The 26,514-nt window shown below is 34.9% G+C and overlaps 1 protein-coding gene across 1 annotated transcript; it reads left to right on the top strand.

Moving 5' to 3' along the window:
* Positions 1-5,242: 5,242 nt before the first annotated feature.
* Positions 5,243-6,468, top strand: LOC127093544 (FCS-Like Zinc finger 8). Its single transcript, XM_051032493.1, has 2 exons — positions 5,243-6,140; positions 6,255-6,468. The coding sequence occupies exons 1-2, from the start codon at positions 5,446-5,448 to the stop codon at positions 6,322-6,324; spliced, it is 765 nt and encodes a 254-aa protein (XP_050888450.1). The 5' UTR covers positions 5,243-5,445; the 3' UTR covers positions 6,325-6,468.
* The last annotated feature ends 20,046 nt before the right edge of the window (positions 6,469-26,514 follow it).

Raw genomic sequence — 26,514 nt, forward strand, 5'->3', positions numbered from 1 at the left:
ATTTACTCTATCTCTTATCAATCCATCCTTTTGTGTGTGACCCTGTAGGTTTTCGCGACATTAGCAATTATGTTAAATCACGTATTTAACATAATAAACAGTGAGCGGTATCTAGCAACACATCACTGCTACCCAAGACATGAAAATGTCATGTGATCTGACAAATCCTTTTGTGATAATACTTATGTGTACAATTACCCTTTTGCCCTTATGTCTATATTGAACACAAGGCATAGACTGTGTCATCCTTGTCCAGTTCAATATTGGGCTCGTAGACATTTATCCTGTTACGCAGGATGGGCAAATTCCATCTAGGTCACTCATATCCCTCAACATGCTTCGTGGAGTACCCATCAACTGTCTTTATGGTCATCCCGTTACGGACAATGTTTGATCAACAATAAGGCACTCGACTCTACATCTAGGGTACATAGTGGTTTCAGGTCAAAGGGTGGTATACACCATTATCACCATGAGAATAACTTATGACACTTAACATAACATTCTATATAGTTTTCTCATAGCGGGTCAATCCAGTATAAATATTACTCTCAATATTCATACTTATGTTTAAGACTTGATAACTCCTTATCCATGATCCATGATATGTGATCATCAGTCTATATACATAATAGTCTTAATGCTTTAATGTTATCCCACTTCATAACAAAGCTCGACTACGAATACTTTAAGTATAGTGTCCTTATGTTTAATGGGATCTCATGATTAAGTCAGACTTGATACATTAAACGAACTAGCTATTCTAGGGACTTTATTAAACAAACATAATAAATAAAAAGCCTTTTATTATTAATAAATAATTTAATACAAGTACCAAAAGTATTGGCTTCTAGGGCTTACACCAACATTTCAATCAATAGAATTTTGAAAAGCGCCCCCATGAACATACACTGTTTATGAAGTATGGTAAGGAAAAGATATTGATTGTCAGCTTATATGTAGATGGTCTAATCTACACATAAAAAAATTAACAAATTTTTAAAGGATTCAAGGAATCAATGAGGAAGATGTTTGTCGTGACAAATATAGGGAAGATGAGATAATTTATTGGGGGTAGAAGTAAAGCAAGAAAGTGCAGGAATCTTCATTTTCGAATAGAACAACAGTTCTCAAAGCCAAGCTACAATAATCATGTGTGACAACAGTTCCACAATCAAGTTGTCAAAGATCCTGCATGAAAAAGAGTTAGGGCTCTACTTAAAATGTCTTATGACAGATAGAGGAAGAGAGTTTACATCAAATACTTTTTGTGACTTCTGCAGTCTTCATGGCATCAATAGGCAATTGACAATTGCCTATTCTCCAAAACAAAATGGAGTATCAGAGAGAATGAATAATATTCTGATGAATGTGATTGAAAGCATGATGACAAGTAAAAATGTTCCTAAGAGCTTTTGGTATGAAGCAGCCAAATGAGCATCATATGTAATCAATAGAAGTCTAACATTATTTGTGAAGAACATGACTCCAGAAGAGGAATGGAATGGTGTAAAGCCCTCAGTGCATCATTTCAAGGTGTTTGGGTGCATAGCTTTTTTACACATTCATGATGAGTATGGGAAAAAGATAGATGTCAAGAGTACAAAGTGTGTTCTCTTGGGAGTTAGTGAATAATCAAAGGCTTACAAGCTCCATGATCTTGTGAATAACAAGATCCTGATAAGCAATGATGTGGTTTTTGAAGAATTAAAATGTTGGGAATGGAACAAGTATGACAAAGAAGATAAGACTCAATCAACCAACAATGTTGATAGATAACAAGTAGAGATTGAGAGTGATGAAGTTGACGTGATTGATGATGGAGTGCATGTTGAAAATGATGGCTCTCAACATGAGGGAAGCAATGTAGAAAGTGTTAGTGGGGATAATGCTACTGAAGAAGAAAATAATGCTCAAAGGCAAGAACATGCAGATCCAACAGTGAGGCAAATAAGAAAGTCAAGGTAATTGAATTACTATGTTACAAACTCAGAAGGGGGGGAGAAGAGCAGCTACACAATTTAGCAGTGTTTTGTAGCAACAATTATCCTCTCAAAGCAGTCAAGTGTGAGAAGTGGAGGAAAATTATGGACTTGGAAATTGAAAATATTGAAAAAAAATGATACTTTGAGCATAGTCCATCTACAACCAGAAGCATAGAAAGTTGGTGTCAAATGGATATACTAAACAAATGAAATGAAAAGGGGGAAGTAGAGAAATACAAAGCAAGGCTTGTGGCTAAAGAGTACTCACAAGAACATGGCATAAATTACAATGAACTTTTTGCTCCTGTGGCGAGATGGGATACTATCAGAACTGTCTTATCACTTGCAACATGCAAGAAATGGCATATATATCAACTTGATGTCACTAGTGCATTCATTCATGGTGAGTTGATGGAAGATGTCTATGTAGATCAACCACTTGGCTATGAGAAAGGAGGAAGAGACAAGGTCTACAAGCTGAGAAAGACATTTTATGGCCCTAGGATAACTCCAATTGCCTAATATATCAAGATTGAAGCATATTTCAATCAATAGAATTTTGAAAAGTGCCCCCATGAACATACACTGTTTATGAAGTATGGTAAGGAAAAGATATTGATTGTCAGCTTATATGTAGTGAAAGAGAATTGTCATCCAAGGCGCAGCGGAATTTAAAAAATTTCTCCATTTAGTGATCCTTACGAATGGGCATGATCAGGAATCGTTACCTCTTGTGGCGATTCAAACCTTTGGTGCAGATCTCTTGTAACTATCAAAACCTTGGATACAAATCCACGGAGCGATCACAAACGTTGAACGATGACAACGTCTCTACTTAGGCCACACGAACGGGTTCCTTCAATCGCAGTGCTAGCTGTTATGAATGAAGGCTTTGAGTGAGAGAAAGAGAGATACGAAATTCCAACTCTTCAGTTGTGTTGTATTCCCATACAATGCTTCTGCACAAGAGTTCTATTTATAGAACCACTTGTGTGGGCTTCAAGCCAAAAAACCCACTTAAGTGCATTTTTCCCATATCTCATAATATGCCAAAATCACTGAAGTATTTGGTACCTTACCATATTTCGTATTCTACTTAAGGGCACCATACATTACGGTATTCCTTAATTACTCTATCTCTCATCAATCCGTCCTTTGTGTGTGACCCTGTAGGTTTTCGCGACGTTGGCAATTATATTAAATCGCGCATTTAACATATTAAACACTGAGCGGTATCTAGCAACACATCACTGCTACCGAAGACATGAAAATGTCATGTGATCTGACAAAACCTCCTGCGATAATAATTATGTGTATAATTACCCCTTTGCCCTTATGTCTATATTGAATACAATGTATAGACCGTGTCACCCTTGTCCAGTTCAATATTGGGCCCATAGACATTTATCCTGTTACACAGGATGGGCAAATTCCATCTAGGACACTCATGTCCCTCAGCATGCTTTGTGGAGTACCCATCAACTGTCTTTATGGTTATCCAGTTACGGACAACGTTGGATCAGCAATAAAGCACTCGACTCTACATCTTGGATCCATAGTGGTTTCAGGTCGAAGAGTGATATACACTATTATCACCATGAGAATAACTTATGACACTTTGCATAACTTTCTATATAGTATTCTCATAGCGGGTCAATCCGGTATAAATATTACTCCTAATATTTATACCTATGCTTAAGACTTGATAACTCTTTATCCATGATCCATGAGATGTGATCATCAGTCTACAAACATAATAGTCTTAATGCTTTAATGTTATCCCACTTCACACTAAAGCTCGACTACGGATACTTTAAGAATAATGTCCTTATGTTTAATGTGCTCTCATGATTAAGTCACACTTAATACATTAAACGGACTATCTATTCCAGGGACTTTATTAATCAACCATAATAAAGAAAATGCCTTTTATTATTAATAAATAATTTGATACAAGTACCAAAGTATTGGCCTCTAGGGCTTACACCAACATGTAGATGGTCTAATCTACACATGAAATAATTAACAAATGTTTGAAGGATTCAAGGAATCAATGAGGAAGATGTTTGTAGTGACAGATATGGAGAAGATGAGGTAATTTCTTAAGGGTGGAGTAAAGCAAGAAAGTGCGTGAATCTTCATTTACCAACAAAACAATAGTCCTCAAAGCCAAGGTACAATCATCATGTGTGATAACAGTTCCACAATCAAGTGTCAAAGAACCCAATGATGCATGGAAGATGTAAGCATATAGATGTAAGGTTTCACTTTCTTAGGGACTTGACCAAAGATGATACAATTCAAATGAAACATTGCGACACAAGAGTGCAACTTAAGATGTGCTAACTAAACTAGTGAAGCTTGAGTCTTTCAACTACATCAGAACAAGAATTGGAGTTTTTGTCATTTGAGTCTTGCCCAACAATATGCATGAATTTAATGTCTATCTCATTTTGTAATCTGTCTCTTTTCCTAATTTCAGATTAGGAAAATGTATGTTGGAATGTCAAACAAAATGTTGCACCATTATATTCAACATGTAAATATTAAAATATAATTAACTAATAGAATAACTAACTCTGAGTTATTTATCAGGTAATTAGCTATGGGCGTAATTTGTCATTCATATAAACATATAGCTTAAAACTGCATTATTCAATAACTAACCTTCTCACGCTCTAACCTGATCCATCCATAATCATCTTGGATGGGAGAGTTCAATTTAATTTTCTTATATTTTCTCTGATGTAAAAAGTTAGCATTTACCTTTAAAAAAAAGAGTTAAATCTATCCAATTTATTGTACGCAAACAAATTTCACTCTACTTTGTTTGTGTTTACATTATCTTCCAAATCCAGTACATAAAAAAATTGTCCAATACGTAAAAGTTTGTCTAGTACTTCTATCTATCATTACTTGTTCTCTTGCTACTTTTAACTTTTTTAATATGTCAATGCTAAATTACTCAACCAATCCATTAAGGTGAAAGTTTTATTTTTTCTGTTCCATGATTCGAAGGCACACAAGTTTACTAGAGTCATGACAAAATACCTTGTATCAGATTCAGATCATATATACAATAAATAAATCATTAGAAAAAAGACAAAAAAAAAATATATAAAAAAAATCAATATCTTTAGCGACACAGTTGAGATTTAGATGTAGAAAAATAAAATAAAACTTTAAAGTATTAATTAAAGTTTGATTTTCATGCACACAACATCTTTTACTTTTTTTCTTACTTTAAAAGCCATATGATTATTATACATTCGAATAATATAATGAATATGATCTCTCTCTCTCTCTTTATTCTATGTCAAAAGTTTCCATCTTTTTCTTCTCTTTCTTTCTGTTTTTTTCTCCACAAAGTTTCTGAATTAAAGCTGAAAATTTAACCAATTTTGCAGTACATAGATTCTTTTTCCTTTTTTCATCTTAGAAGTGATTAAAATAAGCACTTATGCTGCTTAGAAACAGATCAAGAGCTGTAACCAAACAAAGTCTAATGGGTGAACAACAATCACCAAGTCAAAACTTCACAAACACAATCCCTTCTCTATTTGGTTCATCAAACTATAGAGACTTTCATTTCACTTCCAAAAAAGCTGAATCTTTGATAAGTCCAACATCGATTCTTGACACAAAAGCTTTATCTCATTTTGAGAATCCTTTCTCAGTTAACAATAGGAACAACAACAACAACAACAAAGTTTGTAGCTCAAGGGACAAACTAGATTCGAAAAACGTAGGACTTGGTCTTGTTGGTGTTCTAAAAGATGAACAGCCTTTTCATCAAAATTCTGAAAAAATAAGGAATAGAAAAGTTCTGTTTGGAACTGATCAGCTTAGAGTGAAAATCCCTCCTCTACCAACTTCCACGTTTGAGTCAAAAAGTGATTTTGGTAGCAAAATGAATTATTCTTCATCATCAGAAAAAGGTGTTCTTAGTTTGAGTGAAATGGAGGTTTATGAAGAATACACATGTGTGATATCTCATGGAGCAAATCCAAAAACAACACATATATTCGATAATTGTGTTGTGGGAAGTTACTGTTCTGTCCCTAATAGTCCTCACTCTTTTTCACTTGATTTTCTTAGCTTTTGTTACACTTGCAAAATTCATCTTCAGCATACAAAAGACATCTTCATTTACAGGTTCATTCAAATATTCATTTATTTTTTTATTTAATTTTTTTTTTTTGTTTTATTTAGTTAAATTTGAAGAAAACATATTTAGACATGAACTTGATGGTGTTTTTTTTTTTGCAGAGGAGAAAAAGCTTTTTGCAGTCAAGAATGTCGTAACCAAGAGATGATGTTAGATGAAGGAGAAAATTAAGAAATTAATTTTGCGTTTTTATATATATTTTTTTTATGTTCTATTTGTGTGATTTTTTCTTGTTGTATCCTGCAAATAGAGATAAAAGAGGATGTATTATTGTAGAGTTCATTTCAAGAAATAAGTACTAATATTACTATTGAATTGCTTTTGATTATGATGATGATGATATGATTGAAAATAGTGCCTTTATTTTCTTTCTTATCTTAGTTGTTGGTAATGATAATGCATATAATTATTAAATGGGGACCAAAGATTTATTTTCTCAAGAAGATTCCCATTTTTCATCAATAAGTTTATTTTTAATATTTTATTATTTTAAAATAAAACTATACCAAATTCTTTAAATTATTTTTGTGTAAGATTCGTCTTTTAAAATTTTGTTTTTTTAGTTTTTTTTAAGAACTTGGCTGTTTAAATTGATTTCTACCTATTATTCTTTTTTTATATTTTAAACATTTAAAAATTTATAATTGTTTTATTTTTTATTGTACTTTATCATTTTTATACTATTTTAAAATAATTATTACAATTAATGTTTTTACTCTATTAAAAAATTAAAATAGAAAATTGTTTTAAAAATATTTAAAGAATCAATTTATTACAAAAAATAATTTAAAAAATATGTAATTTTCTTTTCTTTTTTTTCTAAAAACAACAAAAATGTTTTATGTTTTTTTTCCTTTAAAATTTTTAACCTCACAATAGATTTTTACTACAGAAATTTTAGATAAAATATTTTAATTTAATTTTTTTAGAATGTATCCAATATCTTTTCGCACAATTGCTGAGATTAAATTAATAATTTTGTTATTGATTAAATTAATAAGTTTCATATAATAATCAATTATACTTTTAAAAGCGAATTAAAATATGATAGTTTAAAAATTAAATTAATAATTTATTCATATAATACAAATATAATTGTTATGCTTTTCATGCCCCTAGACTTGGATAAAAATACAGCAAATCATTATAATACATCAAATAACTGACATTGACAGATAAATATGTATTTGTTATAGGTCATTTTCCTTACCAATTACTCCATCATCCAAATAATTGAGCATTACTATTAGGCATCAATGAGAAACTTTGTACTTATTAACAACGGTATGAATCCCAAGATTTCAGAATTCGGGTTTAAAACCATTTTGATTCTGATACTAAATCATCACAATTGTTATACACATGAACATTATAATTATGGGCCAAAAAGAAAGAGAGAAAAAATACGAATGGTTATTTGAGATACAAGTTTGAGTATTTAATTTGTCATCCCCTATTTATATTTAATATTTTGGAAATTTTAAAAATTTATAGATTTTTATCAGAAATTTTTTATTTTTATCATTTTTTATGCAAAATTATCATAAAATTTAAATTTACGGAAGTTTTTATTTTCTTTAAGAAATTTTGACAATTTATTGCATACACACTTTTATTTATGATTAAGTTATGGAAAAAATGGTCTGCATACACATATCTCACATTTAATTTACGGTTATATAGGGCCCCTTAAAAAAGTTCACGACTCAAGTGAAGTTAACTTTACCTTCGTATATAGGACTCTCAAAAATTTGAGACGACCTTGGTTATAATTTGTATGGTATGTATTGAATCAGTGACCAATAAGATGACATGATGAGCACAAAAAGGTAAGTTTTTCATATTAGGGATTCATATTAAAAGGCATAATTATCTCTTTCAACAAGAAGAAAATTGTTCCAGCCTAAACAAAAGGTCCATAAATAATCATGGTCCAGTCTAAATATGAAATCCCCTAAAAAAATGTTGGGGAAAATGAATTTTGGAGAATGAGAAAAAATAGTAATTGATAAAGAGTTATGGAAATGAAAGAAAGGAATTGAGTTGTATTGAAATTGATAGTTGTTTGTATACAATGTATGTGTTATTTGTTCGGCAAGTAACTACTTAGAACAAACTAAAACCAAACAGAACAACTACCTCTAACTTACTCCTTTTAGTATTTCAACCTAGTAATGTGATAGCTAGGATTACACTCAACATCCCTTCTTAATTCAAGCTATCAAAAGCTATAAGTCCAAGTTCCCTTCTCAACTTTATAATTGCAATCTCTTGATGGCTTTAGTGAGAATATCAACCACTTGTTCTTCTGTTGGGTAATACGTAACTTCAGGCTTCCCTTTGGTGACTTGACCCCTAATAAAACAGAATATGGTATCTATGCACTTGATCTTCCCATGTGCAACATGATTTTTGGCTAGGTTGATTGTTGATTTATTATCTACCAGCAGTTTAATTATCTCTTTTATCTTAATTATCAAGTCATTCAACAATGATTAGAGTCAATTGGCTTGACATGCTGCAGCAGCACCTACAACATATTCAGCCTCATAACTTGATAAATATATCACTGATTTCTTATTTAAGCACCACGTCACAAGTGCTTATAGTAATTTGAAGATGTATCCAATTCTTCTCCTCTTGTCAATCTTGTCACCATGCCAATTAGCATCATAAAAATGAGTGAACTCAAGCTTGTTTCTTCCTTTTCCTAGTGGGAATAGAATACCTTAGTGAAGTGTGTCATTTATATATCTCATTATCCTCTTTGCAACATCAAAATGTTGTTTCAGAGGGTTGCTCATGAACCTACTCACCAATCCAATTGAGTATCAAATGTTTAGCATTCTTTGACACAAGTACCTCAATGAGCCTACGAATTGTCTGAATGTGGTAGAATATACTTTATCTTCTTTGCCTTCTTTTGAATCCATTAATTTCAAATTTGTATCAGTTGGTGTATGTAGCGGTAAATTCGTGACCATTAAGCTATGGATAAACTTAACGTCAGTAAAACCAGAGTCGCCACCATGCTTTTATTGTTTCCAAAGGAAAAGGGAAAAGTACGAATAAAATCCAAAGATAAGAAGTTTTCAAATCAAAACTAATAAAATGCCAGAGATTACAGGTAAGGGGGTTAGTTACACAGAGGGAAGGTGTTAGCACCCAAAGTGTCCTAGGTACTCCTAGGGAGCCCATTTTTATGTGTGTATGTGTTTTTGGCACAAAAGATGTTTGCAATAAATAAAGTGTGTGGATGAGAAAAGAATTCATTAATTATATTTTTGTGTTTGACAAGACCTTCGGACTTGTACGTACCAACATAAAAATGAGGAATCAAAACCTCATAGTTCGTGGTATCAATTTCAAAATGAGTGGATTGCTTTTAATCAAAATTTAAATTTAAAAGAGGCACAAAGGGCCTAAAATAGTTTGAATGAGTGTTAGTTCTTTTTGTCTTTTGAAACTTTAAGTCAATATGGTTAGATTCACTTACAAGTTTGATTTAAGAAAAGAGTTTAAAAATGCAATGACATAAGGCCAAAGTTTCTAATTTGCAATAAAGTCTAAGTTTAGAAATCACAAGCAAAGAAGATTTTTGAAAAGGGGGAGAGATTTTGAAATTTAAGAAAATGGGAGTAGATGAAGAGACTAATCCTAAGCAAAAATTAAAAGTTGAGAGTTGAAAAGATCTGACCAAATGGAATTCCATCCAATAGACAAGAATGTCATATAGAAATCCATTTTCCTTTGGACTTTAAATCAAGCAATATCAATAAGCAAGGATCAATATGAAGACCAAGGCATCAAATAAAGATAGTCACATCCAAGCAAGCAACTTCACAATCTTCTTCTTAATCTTCCAATGTATCAAATGAGATACTCCTTGACTGGCTCACAATAAGACATTAGACACAGATACAAAGTAACATTTGTATCAAGACAAAGTAGCAGATGAATTCAAATAAATTCCAAGACTTGCATCAGATGAAGGCTCAGTTCACAATAACTTGGACTCATAAATGTTGGCATTGGCCAAGTCCTTTTGCATAGGGAATGTTGCATAATTCTAAGTCCAAAGCTCAGATCAAATCCAACAGTCCACACAAACATATTTTAGGGTTTTTGTTGTTTATTAAGTATCTTAAGATCCTAAGACCACAAACACAAACAAAATATACAAACAAATATATACAATCACAATATATGGCTCAAGTGAGCTAAGTGAAAATGGCATAAACATAAACAAGTTAAATGATATGTAAATGGAAAATGAAATGGTAAATGACTTGAATTTAAATGACATAAGGTAAATGACTTGAAATTAAAAGCAATAATAATAGAAGTTAGTCAAATGTTAGTTTATTAGATGTTAGTGGTCTTTTGCTTTTCAATTGATTAAGTCATTCTTTGGAGAATACTCAACCCTCTATTCATAAGCATGGATCCTTGAACCAAGACATCTTCCAAAGGAACGAAAAAAAGGCCAAGTTTCCACATAATACCATGAAAGGGGGGAGACTTATAATCTCACTTACTAGAATGATATGCCTTTGGGTCAAAATTTAGCACTATGTTAAGCAATCGTAATTGGACTTATGTAGAAGTCACAACTATCTGAGGCCGGGCAATAATTTTTTTGGTGTTAATGCATGTTAGAGGTATGGTATAATGAACCATACTCCTAAAACATATCACACACAAAAAGAAAATGATTAAAGGATGAACCTAATCTCATTTATACTTGTATTTGTTCATCTAACACAAAGTTATTAATGAACCAATTAGCCTTAGGATATTGAGACTTCATTGGTCAGTGAAAGGAATGGAATTAAATATGAAGAGGGAGGGGAGATGAGAGAAACACAAATTGGTCATGGGAGGAATTTTATCAAATTAAAATCATTCATTCATTTTGGGAGATGAAATGTACGTTTCATCAATCCCCTAAATCCAATGATTTTAATCCAACAAAAGTCAAATCAACCTTGACCAAGGCCCAAACACATAGTCAAACTTCACAAGTCAATAAAAATGGCTCAACATAATTTCTACACAATTAATCAATTAAAAATCAAATAAAAATGCATTTAAATGGAATTATGTTTGATCAAAAACCTAAAACCTCTTCAAAACACCAAATAAATGGCCAAGAGATTTATCCTAGGTCAAACAAGGTCAAAGGACCTTAGACAAAAAAATTCATAATTTTTGAAAAGTCAGAAGTATTTTTAAACAATTAAAAATATACATAAAAATATTAAATCATAAAAAATATCAAAATTAATCCAAAAAATAATTTTAATTCAGAAAATGAAAGATAAAAATATTTGAAAATATTTGGTGAAAGTCCCATATTTTTTGGATTAAAAATGAAATTAATATGAATTAATCAAAATAAAAGGATTAAATGAAAAAAAATCAAAAAATCAAAAAAACAAGGGTCATCTGACCTCCTTCATTAATTGAGGTGGCAGATCAGATGGCCAAAAGTGCGTATTCCACATGGTCACTAGTCAAAGGCGTTGTAGGCATGGTAATCAGTTTGGACGCGTAAGATTAAAATATTTCAAATGGATCAGATGGCCTGGATTGATCCAGCGCACCACCGGAGCCCTAGCTCCGGTCATCTTCTCCGGTGAGGACCACCAGACTGGCCCAACCAAAACCTTATGAAAAATGAAAAGTGAATACACTAATTTGAAGGAAAAATGCTCAGGAGCACGAATCTGGCATCAATTTTCTCTAATTCCATGTATATAAAAAGATACAGGGATTTGAGTTTTGAGGATTATGAACTGAGTTACTTCGATTTGACCTCAAAGCAACTCAATCTTCTTGCCTACATTGATAGGACTCCAGGCAACAAAAAATCACAAAGAATGGTGAAGAATTGAGAGAGAATCAAAGAGATGAAGTTTCTGAAAAATCACCTTCGAGTTGATCCAATTCCACTTGATCTTGATCTGGATTTGATTGCTTTCTCTTCCTCTTGCTTGTAGAAGCCAATTGAGATGAAAAGGGAAGTGAATTTCTGGAGTTTGAACTTCCAAACAGAAGATGAAGTTCAAGCTCGATTTCAAGAGAAATCTTCAGAAATTTTGTGGCAGTGAGGGTTTGAATCAGTCTAGCAAAGCTTGGGCAAGGTGTTGATGTTGATTCTGAAGCCTTGAGCTTGTTTAAATAGGCAATGCATTTGATTTTTGCACCACTTGAATTTTGGCCAAACTTGGTAACCTTCTTGCAAGGGTGCATGGGTAATGGTTTGGGCCTAAGGAATGATGTAATCCACTTCCAATTCGTGTGCAAAGTGTACTGGATTCATCATGTGGAAGCATGCAAATAAGAATGATCATTTGAGTTCAAAGCTTGCCAAAATACTTCCCACAATGGAGCCATACACATGTCCCTTAAGTTTGATCTAAATGATATGATCTTGGACTTTTTGGAAAGGTGAGATCAAGGGGAACAACTTTCATGTTGAACACTTTTTTATTTGATGCTTGGATCATGATGAATTTTGAGGTGGAAGTTTGGGAAATCAAACATATTTGAAAATTTTCTAAGTCCCAAGTCAAATGTTCACTTCTTCCACCTTGAATAACGTTTTCTATGGACTTCAAATGAGAAACGTTTCTTCATCAAAGTTTTCTCTCTTTCAAACCTATTCAATTTGGTCACAAATTTGACCTCATTTGGATTTTTCATGAAGGAGTTATGCATTTTAGAAGTTGAGGAAAATTACTTGTTCAAAGGTATTGACCCAAAATGACCTATAATGTTTCCTCTTGGCACATGCATTTTAAAGTTTAATTTGCACTTACTCAAAACATCAAAGTTTAAGTATACATCTTTAATTTTATCATGGAATTTGAATGGATTTTCATATCATAAAAATTGAGCAAGTTATGGTCTTGGGAAGTTGACCTCCAAACTAGGGTTCAGACAAAATGACCTATAACCTTTCACCATAAAAAATGACTTTACAAGAAAAACTAGCTCTTGACTTCAACATGAAAGTTGTTTGGAATGTCATCATGAGTAGATTTTCTCTTAGAATAATTTTCATATGATGAAAATTGTAGGAGATAGGGTCTAGGGAACCCCAATTTTGACTAGTTGACTTTCTCTAGTCAACCACCATGAACCATCTTGCTAGCTTGACATTCTCTTGACTTTTGCGACTCACGGAGGATCATAAGCATAGGATGATGTAATTTGAAGTATCCCTTAAAATATTTTGATCAGTTTTTGAGGAAACGTGTTGAAGAAGTCACACAAGATACCCAGATGAATTAGGGTTTCCAAGACAAACAAACTTCAAACTCTTGATGATTTCTTGATCAAAATGATATTTGAAGAACATGGGGATTCATATATGATGCCTAGAGCCAATGTGAACCATTTCTTGATTACACTCCTTGCACTGAGGGTCTTAAACCCTAGATATGAGCTTGATGGAGCATACGTGAGCATACATACTACCTACAAAAGCAACAAACTATACATTGACATATTTTTGGTATTTTGGTTAGTAAACAAAGAAAAATGAAGTATGATACAATCAAATATGGTTGGTAATCTCTCCCAATGCAAACCCAATGGATGAGGGGTAAGGAGGATGCCAAGGTGTGATCACAATGCTAATGCATATGATGAGATGACATGAGGGATCTTAGGATCAAAAATTGGGGTCTTACAATGTAATTCTAGTTTTGCACTCTAACATGCTGAACTTTGTCAAGATCTCTTTTGCATATTTGGCTTGGTGCATGATCATTCCATCTGAGGTAGGTAAGAATTTTATGCCAAGGAAATAGACTATATTTTCTAGATCAGTCATTACAAATACTTACTTCATCTTTTCCTTGAATTGCTTAATTCCAGTCTCACAACTACTAGTTACAAGGAGAAATTCCACATAAAGGAAACTGATTAAGAGATCTTTCCCTTATTTTCCTTTTATGTAAACACCATGTTCAGAATTTCATTTTCTGAATCTTGCCTCAATGAAGAATTTGTTAATTCTTCTATTACATGCTCTTGGGGCCTGCTTCAGGCCATATAAAGCTTTATGTAACTTACACACTAGGCCTTCCTTTCCTTTGATGACAAAGCCAATAGATTAGACTATGAACATTTCTTCTTTTAGAGGGCCATTAATAAAATTTGACTTCACATCAAGATGGAAGAGAGGTCATCCTCTATAGGAGGCTAAAGAAACTATCATCATGATGGTCTCATGTCTTGTAACTAGTGAGAAAACCTCCTCATAGTTAACTACTTGTCTTTACAGAAAGCCTTTTGCAACAAGTATGGATTTGTACCTTACAACGTTTCCTTCAGGATTCACTTTGAGCTTTATTACCCATCTGATTGCAATGACCTTCTTCCCTTCGGATAACTTGGTCAATTTTGAAGTCTTATTTTTTCTATGGAGTAGAGTTATTCAACCATGACACCCTTCCAAACATGGTCCTTGATAGTTGCTTGATGATCAATAGGTTCAACATCTGGAAACATTGCAAGATGCATTATTTCTCCCTCAATGCCTACTTCATTATGAAGAACTTGCTCACAATCAGCTAGTTTACTAAGAAGTTGCTTAACACTTTATGGCATGATTTATGTTGGCGCGGGTTCTTCCTAATTGGCATCTTTTATATCTTCTATCTCCTTAGCGGCAGTTGTGGAACCTTATTTAGAAGGTGATAAGCTTTTAACAATGACATCAACTTTTGATGATGATAAATTATGTCTTTTGACGAAAACCTAAGCATTAGGGTTTGATGGATTTGACTATCTGATGCTAGCAATCAAATGGAATGTCACTACAAGAAAAAGTGGTTTTCAACACACAATTTTCCACGGTTCAACTAATCCTCTATGTATTACGATGGTTGACACGACGGGTTTAGACAACCGCCTCTTGATATTTTAAATATATAAAGATCATTTTTGACGGTTACCATACCTACCATCCTAATAAGAGAATTTTCAACGGTTACCATGCCAAACACCCTAAATCCCATCTTCGACTTTCATCATCTTGCTTCTACTATTTCAATTTTCCTAAATCCAGATTCATGTCTTTACTTTTCCTAAACATTTCCGCATAATCCTCGTTGAAAACATGTTCATTAGTTCAAAATTCAGCGTATTGGTTTGAAATTCCAAAACCTACTGCAATTTCTTTGAAATCTTGAAAAATAATATCCTTAATTTCATAACAATATCCTAACTCTTCCATCAAATGGTTGTTGCACACACATATATAATCAAAACTCTAACTTCTTGTTTCCTTTGTCTACTTCTTTGATAATTTATTTGTTCCTTATTAATGATTGCGATTATCATTTTCCTTTTTCTATGTTTCTTTGTTGCCGATAATCAAAAGGAAATGAATAAGACTTTTTAGGTGTATTTTTCTATTGTTGTCTCCAGTAAGTCAAACGAAATCCTTTGATAGTTGTCAAAATGTTGCCACCATCTAGGTACTACATGGTTTTTTTACCTACTGAGAAACCAAATGATCAATATTTCAAGACTGCAAAGATAACATAATCCTTTAAATGAGAAATACATTCCACTTTAATTCTTCTATCAATGCTTATTTTGAAATTTAATGTAGTTTTAACTGTATAAATTTGTTGTTTCATTTTCTATACAACTTAATTGTAAGTTTAAGTTGTGTTTGGTAAGACATATTGACATATTGGAGTTTGGTTTCTATACAACTTATATATATATCGCGGGATTTTTATGAGGTGGGACAACAAGTTCCATGCACATCTCGGATTCAATTTATCTGACTCTGAAATGACCGTATAAGTCGTATCTGTTATGATATTCCTAGAACAATCAATGACCGAATCTGTTTTAGAACTGCTAATGATGAATCAAGTACAAATTATTAACGGTTACTAAAACTTATTAAAAACCACGACTCTTAAGTATCCATATGGATCAAGGATTGTAATATAAACAAACCCTTAATATAAAAAAAGGGAATTGATCTATGAATAACATAAATAGGAGGGAAAATAAAAATCTTTGGACCACCAAGAGCAATGGTTATTCATCGCTCCCAAAAACCTAAAATACCAAAACCCTTAACTGATGTGGTCCCACCTAACCAACTTGAGATGTTTTTAGCAGGAACATTTAGTGGCCATAGTGAGAATGTCGTAAAACTAACGAGGGTGACACATATTCCATCATCATCCTCTTTATTTTCCCCAAAGATGGATAGAAACTTCATACATAAAACTGGTGCTGAACATAAGATTGGGGGCCTTCTTTAGGATTCCTGTAACTTTTATCACACATGCCACCTATTGAACATGAAATCCCCACGAGCTTTTGAAAATAGCTTCAATTGGTTCTATGTTCCAAGAAAAATATTGGTGACCCAGAACGTCCCAAAGTTTGATTTCGACTACAAAGAAATCACCCACATAATAACAATGTAAAAAGAAGAACAATGGAGAAAGAAAGAAAGAAAGAAAGTAAAGAACGATGAAGGAGAAGAAGAATTAAAATTCTGCAGAGTTTCTCTCTGCCCACAAACTGTGGAAAACTTCTTATTCACTTTACAACTGCAAAATACTGTGAATTACAATGTTATGAATACTATATTCACCTCATTGCAAGAATAAGGGTTACTCCCTCTATTTATAGATTTAGGTTAACTTGGACCTCAATCCAAAGCCCAAAACTATAAAAGCCCAAAATGGCTAACACTACTAAAATAGGCTTAAGTTGAAATCCTGTAGGAAGCAACATGCTTCGCCACTTCGACACACTAAATAACTCAACATACTAGGTGGTTTAACACTTCATTGCTTCTGTCGAGCAACCTGCTTCAACACAAGGAATTATAATTCAACACACCACCTAATTCATTATGTCTAAGATATCTACATTCATCACAACTCTTAGTCTTTTGAACACTTCGACCTTCACTCCCTTCATCATGATGTCTGCAATCTAATTCTTAGTTATACAGTGTTCCACATTCATCTTCCCATCTGCTACCTTCTCTCGAAGATAATGGAACCTCATTTCTATATGCCTGCTTCGACCATGTGCTATCGGATTCTTCGCCAGATTAATAGCTGGCATGCTGTCGATCTTTATGGTAATTGCTCCATGACTCTTCACTGTTATCTCTTTGACCAAATTCACCATCCACGTTGTTTGACATGCACAAAGAGAAGCATCTATGTATTTTTCTTCGCACGATGATAATGCCATTACTGTCTCTTTTCTCGAACTCCAAGCAACTGGTGCACCACCTAGCATAAACACATACCCAACTATGGATTTTCGATCCTCAACATCACTACATCAACTTGAGTTAGTGTATCCCACTAGTTTGTATTATTTTCCTTAATCAGCTGCAGGAAACAAAATGCGATAGTCAAGAGTTCCTTTTAAATACCTTAGTATCCTCTTCGCCGCTGCTAGCTGTGATACCTTTGGCTTCTGCATGAATCTACTCATCATACCTACACTGTATGCTAAGTCAGGCCTTGTATGAAAAAGGTATCGAAGTGACCCAATAAGTATTCTATATTGGGTTGGTCGACATCATCTTCAACTGAATCTTTCAATAGTTATAATCTGGGCTCAGGCGGAGTCGAAGTTGAGTTGCAATCTTGCATCTCAAATCTCTTAAGTATTTCGCCTGCATACCTTCTTTGGTGCATCATCAAACCTTTACCACTCTTATAGAATTAAATGCCAAGGAATTATGAAATGTCACCCAGATCTGACATTTCGAATTCCTTGTTGAGATCACCTTTGAAGTCTTCAATCTCCTTCTTGCAGCTTCCTGTTATCAACAGGTCATAAACATAGAGGCATAATATAAGCAATTCACTCTTGCTTCTTCTTACATATACTCCATGCTCAGATTTACACTTCACAAATTTCTTCTCCCTTAGAAATCCATTTATCTTCTTATTCCAAGCTCTTGGAGCTTATTTAAGTCCGCACAGAGCTTTATGCAGCCCGACATTTCGAATTCCTTATTGAGATCACCTTAGAAGTCTTCGATCTCCTTCTTGCAGCTTCCTGTTATCAACATGTTATCGACATAGAGGCATAATATAAGCAATTCACTCTTGCTTCTTCTTACATATACTCCATGTTCAGATTTGAACTTCATAAATTCCTTCTCCCTTAGAAATCCATCTATCTTCTTGTTCCAAGCTCTTGGAGCTTGTTTAAGTCCGTACAGGGCTTTATCGACCCCTCCCGTTTGTTAGACAAATCTGGCTCGCGTGGGTGAGATGATGTTGGGAGTCTCAGGCCCTACAACGCCAAATATTTGCACCATGGCAAGGACAAAAAATCCATATATCACACGCTTAACACTATAGCATGAGGGTTTTCTGGAGGTGGGGAAACCAAATCCTCCAGAAGAAGGTACGCTCGCCAGGTCCTGAAGCCCTTCAGAGGATCACTGGTTGGATTCTCAGAAGAATAGGTAAAAGTAAGATGATATATAACCTTGAGGATCACCTTTGAATAATAAGAAGATCAAGCTAATGAAATAAAGGTTAGGTATCTAGCTATCAATACCATGTCTTCGTATAATATGTTTATAGGGCGAACAACCTTTAACCAATTGGTTTCTGCCTTGTCTACTCTGTATTTGTGCATGAAGTACCCACTCTTCAATGGGAAAGTTGTGGTTATCCAAGGAGATCAGGAGATCACCAGAAAATGTTATGTAGAAAGCCTCACGTTGAATATAATATGCGCTCAAGGTGGAAAGGCAAAAGGATGAGCTCAGGAATAACGCCGTCAGAGGGATTCTAGAAAGGAGAGGAAAGCTCATCCATAACCTCTAAGGGAACTGAAGGCTAAATATTTGGGAGATAAACCCCTTGAGGACGTCATCATAGCTCCTGTTTGTTTTTCTTTAACATTGTTTAATTGTTTCATTTTTATAGGTGGGTATTGCATATCTGCCGATTGTAACGAACAAATTGCTTTATAGGGTGCACTCTTTTCCTTTGGGTACTCTTACAAGAGAAGGGAATTTTTAATGAGGGAGCTCACTTTTCATAATGTTAAAGTATGTATGTTTGGCTACCCATTTCCTTGCAAGAAATTAGAGAATGCATAAGAAACTTGTCGCCAATGAGACAATTAAGTTGTTGGATCATTAAGTGTGACCCTTACTGACCCACGAGGTGGACAATTATTGGATCCTTAAGTGGGACCCTTTCCGCCCATCAGGCGATCATTGATGGATCCTTAAGTGGGATCCTTGCCTTCTTATGAGGTGATCAATTGTTGGATCCTTAAGTGGGATCCTTGCCGCCCAACGAGGCGATCGATTGTTGAATCCTTGTCGCCCCATGGGGCAATCAATCACTGGATCCTTATGTGGGATCCTTGCCAACCTATGAGGCGATCAATCTTTGTATCCTTAAGTGGGATCCTTGCCACCCCATGAGGCAATTATTTGCTGGATCCTTAAGTGGATCTTGGCCTCCATAAAATGATTATTTGCTAGATCCTTAAAAAAAGGTATCCTTGCAGCGCCATCAGGGAGGTCACAATAAAAAAACACCTTTATACAAAGGATAAAAATAAGCAGATAGTGTGGTTGCGACATAAATACCACGGGCGTTCGCACGCTCGAAATAATAATAGAGTCACCATCGAAGTTTATTTATTCCAAAAAGAAATGGAAAATATCAATAAAACCCTAAAATAAAAAAGAAAACTATCGACACAACCAAACTCAGAACCAGAAGTCGATTATGCGAGGGGAAGGTATTGACACCCCTCACATCCATTGTACTCAACGGGAACCATTTAGTTAGACTTGAAAATAGAATGGTAGCTTTCGTCTATGGTTTATTCTTATTATTAAAAGTTTGAAGGGAAAAAGAAAAGGACTTAAATTTTTTTTTATTAGGGTGCTTGACAAGATGGCAAGTCTTGCTCCTACGTATCTTCAAGTGAGATGAGGAGTTCAAAGCCATGTAGTTCTAGGAAAGACAAAGGAATTTTTGGGTTTTTTGTTATAATGGTTGACGATACGATGAATCTCGCTCATACGTATCCCCAAGTGTGGCGAGGAACTCAAAGCTACATAGTTCTTGGTAGAAAACCTTAATTTGTTGGTTGATTTTAGTGAATGATACTTAGATCGCATTCTAGCGGTTAAACGTTACTTGTATGCTCACGTGTGGGAAGCTTAAGTGTTTGCTTGTGTCATGGTAGAATGGATAAAATAATGTTCGTTTGTGAAAAGGTGTTGACACCGTGCGGGGGCAAGAAAACATATGTTTGATTGGTTGAGTATGTTTTTGAGTGGATAACGAGTACTCAAATGGTATGCTAATCACGACCATCATCCAAATACTCGAGACTAGGATGGATAATTACTTCTAACTAATATTTTTCATCCAAGCCATTTATGAAGTTTGTGAGACGAATTAAGTCATGTTTCCTTAATGGAAGACAATTATTCGAATGGGAGGCTAATTACGACCATCATCCAAGTACTCGGGACTAGGATGGATAATTATATCCAACTAAACATTTTTCATCCATTAAAGGATTAACTAGATTTGGTTGTTTTTTGTTATCGCAACCTAACAAATGCGAAAAAAACAACCGGCGAAAAAAGAAAGACAGAAGAGTCGCCACCGTTCGTTATTTATCCTAAAGGAGAGAAAGGAAACGATCGAAGAAAACCTGAAGAGAGAAGGAAAGGGAAAGATAAGGTCTCGCAACCAAATCTTGGGTTCGGGAGTCGATTATACGAAGGGAAGGTATTAGAACCCCTACGCATCTGTAGTACTCTACATGATCCACTCTTGTTGTTCTCATCTAAAGGGTGTGTGTTTATCTAAGGTACTATTTACTAAAAGAGGGGTCGAAAGAAAATGACTCGCACGAATGTCGCATCCACTTCATACGTATCTCATATGAATATGAGAATCAGAGTCTTCATAGATCGGCTACCTATGGGTTAAAGAGAAGTGTGCTCGCTAAGACATCGCGTCTTATGCCTACGTATCTCATCTGGAATGAGAATTAGAGCAAAACGTAGTTCAACTAACTACAGGAACAAGGGTCTCGATTGCAACTAGGGCAAGAGAAAGGGAAGGTCTCGATCGTAACGAGGGCGAGAGAAAAGAATCGCAATAAGGGCGAAAGCAAGTAAGGATTAGTTGTTAGTCATCAGTCAAAAACTCAGCAAGACATCGCATCTCGTGCCTACGTATCTCATCTGAACATGAGAATCTGAGTTGTCGTAGTTCGCCTAACTAGGGTTTAAGGATTACCACCTGAACATGGACTTACAAAGGAGGACACCAGTTGTGCCAAAGGAAGGTGGGCAATGTGTTCACGTCCTAGCATTAGGTGTCGCAGCTCGCTGAATCGAGTCTTAGGCAGTTACCTATTTGCAATAGAACGGACTGACATGCCACAAGATTGGAGATGCACGGAAGGTATAAAAAGTGGGGAAGCTCTGCCCTAGAGTTGTCATGCAATATGGACCTATGTGTTAGGATTTACAAATGGGAACATCTACCTAATGTTAGCATGCAAAGAAATAGGGAATACTACCTATGTTATCATACAAAGAATAAGGGAATACTACCTATGTTATCATACAAAGAATAAGGGAATACTACCTATGTTATCATACAAAGGGTTCTACCTAATGGGTGCTACCTAAACGGAATAAGAATCGACGGACGGAGCAAGGAAAGGAACCAGGGATAAGGGTAGATGGCGATGCATGAAGCAATCGACTTACAGGTAGATGGCGATGCCAAAAGCAATCGACTTACAATAGAAATGGCGATGCATGAAGCAATCGACTTACAAAAGGATGGATGAATACGTGCTGGTTCTGTTAAGTTTTGAAAATGATTACTCGACGTTGGATCGAGGTTTTGATCTTGTTTTGAAATGATTATCGAATGTTCGTTTTAATTCTTGTATTAACAGATGAATAAAGAATGAAAGAATAAATATTATACACTTCATGGGAGAGGGGTACATTTGTTATGAATGAGGGTTGTTCATGGCAATCAAACAACAAGAATATATGATCGCGACTTTATGAGTCTATTGGGGTATTAACTGCAAGTGCACAGTCTAATCGCGTAGTTTTAAAAGATATCGATCCCACAGGGACTTAATGAATCGATATACCGTTTTTCTAGGGTTACTTCCTAAAGCTAAGGCGGATGATACTTTGATGATTAGGGGAAAAAATAAAACTAAAATTGGATCTAGATTAAATATCAAATAACGCGGATATCGGTATGTAGTTCGTCGTAATTAGGGAATCAAATCTTCGTTGGTTTCTTAGTTTTAAAATAAGTCCTTTCATTAGACACTATTGATTAAAAGCCTTTTCTCAAACTCTCGCTCTGTTGAATAGACTATGATTTTACCTTAACGTATGCTCTCACTATTTAGTTAAAACTAAAATCACTTTTTGAAAACAATAGAATCTATAGAAACTCTTTTTATTAAAGTACTAACCGTTTAAAAACCCTCGTCTCAAACTCTCACTCTGTTGACTTATATTATATGATTAAACTTAAATGCTTAACTCTCGTCCTCACATTTAACCTTTAAAAATACTTTTTGAAAATGATTAGAATTTAATTAACTCTTAAAATTGCTTTCGCCCTGATTTAAAGTTAATGTCCAATTTACACTGTCTAGTTAAAAGCTCAAACTATCGTTCTATTGATTTTAACTTCTTTATGTCTTTTACTCTCGTACAAAAACTTTGGTATTAACTCTGTCAATTGAGACCATAAAAAGAGTGACTATATTTTTAAATAAATTTAAACCGACTCAGTTTTGATTCCTTTATTCCGCTTACTTTACATACCGATATCTAAGTTTATTTAGCCGGACATGCTAAACAAGCCTAAACAATAATTATGCTTAAATACAGCCATATCAGACAAACAGTATAGATAAACAGCAGTACAGAGCATATATAAATTAAAACAATAAATTAATGAACCTATAAAATTAATAGAAATCTTGGTTATTCTCTAACTTCGATGCTTGAACACTCCACCACAAACCGGTTGGATTTGTTCTTCACAATTTTCGATCAGACACAAAAATAAAAACGAAGGAATAAAATACTATGATCTAACGTAAGGTTAGATCCAGTAAAAGTTACACAATAGTTTCCGGTGTAGAAACTATTGTGAGAAAATTAATTGAATGCCTAAAAAATTAAGCTAACAAAGAAAAAGGAAGTAAAAATGCTAAGGTAATAAACTGCTGAAGAAAATATGGAATGCTGAGAAAAAAATATAATGCTGTAAAAATAATGCACGACGTGGAAATCTCGAAAAGAGAGGGGAGAGCCCTCAGGGCACCAGTTAAGATCTATTTATATTAATCCATCATGTAACCGTTAGGTTTCCTCGTGTGTCAACGAGTCAAGCGAAGAAAAAGGGCGAACGTGCTTCTGTTACGCGTCGAAGCCAAAAAAATAGGAATGGGGGTGTGACGTCCGTCACACCCTGTGTTACGCTCGTAACACAAAGCAGAGGGGCGTGACGCTCGTCACGCCTTGTGTGGCGGTCGTCACAGCGCTTCTCCTTGTAGTTGTGGGCTGGGCTTTAGTGGAATGCTTCTATTTTTGGGGAATCCTCTTTTTGCACCCCTTTTCTTTCCTTTTCACACATGCTTCAATTTATGTTACCTGAAATAAATAGAAGGAAAATACCAAGTAATATCGAATAATATAAAATAAATCGAATCAGATAATAATATAATTTAATTAAATCGAGTCCAAAAAAGTGATATTATTTCATGTTATCAAACTCCCCCATACTTAGACTTTTGCTTGTCCTCAAGCAAGATACAATGTATAAATCGATTTATAATATTAGCCAGATGAAATTTCAAAACACACATCAATTCGTACCAGGTTGCAAGTAAATCTTGTTTAGGAATAACCTGAGTTTAGTCTTAACATCAACAACTACCGTCACAACATCAGATAACCCCACCTTATGCAAACCAGTTCGAGTCATGCTATTATAGCTAGCCTAGTTCTTTTACTCTTATTTCACCCGTTTTCATTCTAGCGAAATCACATTAAGCCCTTTATCGTTTCGCGCACATAGTGGAGTAACCGGTTAGTGATTCTGATCCCCTTTTAGCTAGAAGCTCTGGTACATAAGTTGGATAACTTCGTTATTTAGTCCATTGCAAATTGCGGGGGATCGGACCGTAGTCCGCCCTACCAAGTTCAGCACCAGATACCTACTGAACCAACTCATAATGGATCTTTCATATTATGCTTTTGTAGGGTCCGCAACCTTTGGATTAAATGATCTGGTAAGGATCACCTAACTTAATTAGTGCATTTCCTTATATATATATTTTTTATGTTGTTTTGGGAATCATTCACTTATATTCATCGGCTCTCCACGTAGTTTGCTATTAAGATGGTGCCGACTTCTCGTATAAACTACTCGGGGTTACTATAAGACTAAAAGTGCAAGGAATTGGTATAATAGGTACTTATCCTGATCTAACATGTTGAGGTTTTTAGAGCGTTGAGGTGGTAATAATTTTGTCTTGATTTCACTCAAGTTTTATAAAATGAGCAACCTTTGTACTTATCGAGTGTGTTAAGTGTTAAACTTTTTTGTTATGGCTCAAGAAAATTGAGGGGAATAGATAATACAAAATTTTTCACACTAGGGACTCGACTTAAAATAAATATATATATTATATATATATATATATATATATATTTATTTATTTATTATTATTATTATTATTATTATTTTTATAAGTTAATAAAAGGGAAATAACATACTTGAAAGAGGAATGTTGGAAGAGAAATAATCATAACGGAAACAAAGTTTTCCCCCCCACACTTAAATGAAACATTGTCCCCAATGTTTTAAAGAAAAGGGAAAAGAAAGGAAAAATAAATAAATATGCTCAATTCTGCCTGCGTCCTCTTGTTCTCGGACCCGGTGATCGTTGACGAACTTCCAAGTCATCAAACCTGTTGAGCAAGTCAGTGAACCGCTGGTCGGTTATTGCATTCCTCGCTTCCTGTTGATGTTGCATCTGGCGCATCAGTTGCATTACTTCGTTATTCTGCGCATGCATAACATCAATAGCATCCATGATGTCATCATTAGTTGCTGGCCTTCTTCTTCGATGATGTCGGGAGGATTGACCAGTTGCATTATCAGAAGGATTAAGCGGGGCTGACTGTTGTTCAGGACCTTGATCACCTTGCTCCATTTCCTCAAACTCGTCCGGGGCCGGGTTTACTTGTGTAGGCTCGGTAGGTTCGGGAGCATTCAGATCGTAGATGAATCGGTCGGGGTTGGTGACATCTGTGAGGGTAATGTTGGGCAAAACAATGCTTGGGACTTCTTGGTTATTCACCATAAGATAATACCTTCCGCCTACCCTATTTTTGATTAAGCGGCTGGAGCGACAATAACTTATATCCATAAATAGGGGTGGCAGAGATTGCAAATTTTGAAGTCGGTCCCCTAGATTCAGACCAAGTGCTATGGTGGTTATTAATCCTCCAATCACAAAAGGTTGGCGACCTCTAGCACAAAGGGTACGAATATGGTGAAGTAAGAAAGAAGCGGCGTTTACCTTTGTATCCATTTCAAAGACGCAGTGGAGGAAGAATAATTCCTTCGCGTTGACTTTGTTGTTGTTGGGTCGACCAAAAATGGTGTTTTGCAGAATACAGATAAAATACCGGATAGTGGGGTTGTGTATGTGTGAAGCAAGTAGTACATCCCAATTATTGGTTTCCACACCAGATATTTTTCTAAAGAGGTCGAAGGCGTTTATGTGCCACTGTGAGTTCGGAGGGATTCTTGGGTGGACTTGGCCTCCTACAGGGAACTGTAGCATGACACTCAACTGATCCTGGGATAGTGAGTACTCGGTGTTGAACATGCGGAAAGTTGCGGTACCGGTTAAGTACTCGTCTTCACCGGTTGGAGTGGTGTATGAATAAGAACTTAAAAATTCTAAGGTGAGTGATGGGTAGTGTAGCACCTCAAATTTGCACCTATCATTGTACATACATTCTCATATTAGGTCATAGCATATCATGGTCCATTGCATAGCATTGCATTGTCCCAGTTGCCTCAAGTGCAAGCAAATCAAGAGAATTAGGTCAAACTGATCAGGAGGTCAGTCAACCAAGCAAGCAAGTGTGTTTCTCAAGGAGCCAAGTCCCTAGGGTTGGTCCAACATGTTCACATGACTTGGAGGTCCATTTGAAGTGTTTAAGTCAAAGATTGGAGGCTCAGAGGTCACCAGTCCATGCCCAGTCAGTCA

This window comes from Lathyrus oleraceus, chromosome 6, assembly GCF_024323335.1.
Source record: "Lathyrus oleraceus cultivar Zhongwan6 chromosome 6, CAAS_Psat_ZW6_1.0, whole genome shotgun sequence".
Lineage (NCBI taxonomy): Eukaryota > Viridiplantae > Streptophyta > Magnoliopsida > Fabales > Fabaceae > Lathyrus > Lathyrus oleraceus.

What these genes read in the sequence shown, in the direction of transcription:
- LOC127093544 (XM_051032493.1), top strand. Translation starts at nt 5,446, where the DNA reads ATGCTGCTTAGAAACAGATCAAGAGCTGTAACCAAACAAAGTCTAATG. An exon ending in AAAGACATCTTCATTTACAG is followed by an intron (nt 6,141 to 6,254) that starts GTTCATTCAAAT and finishes TTTTTTTTGCAG; the next exon opens with AGGAGAAAAAGCTTTTTGCA.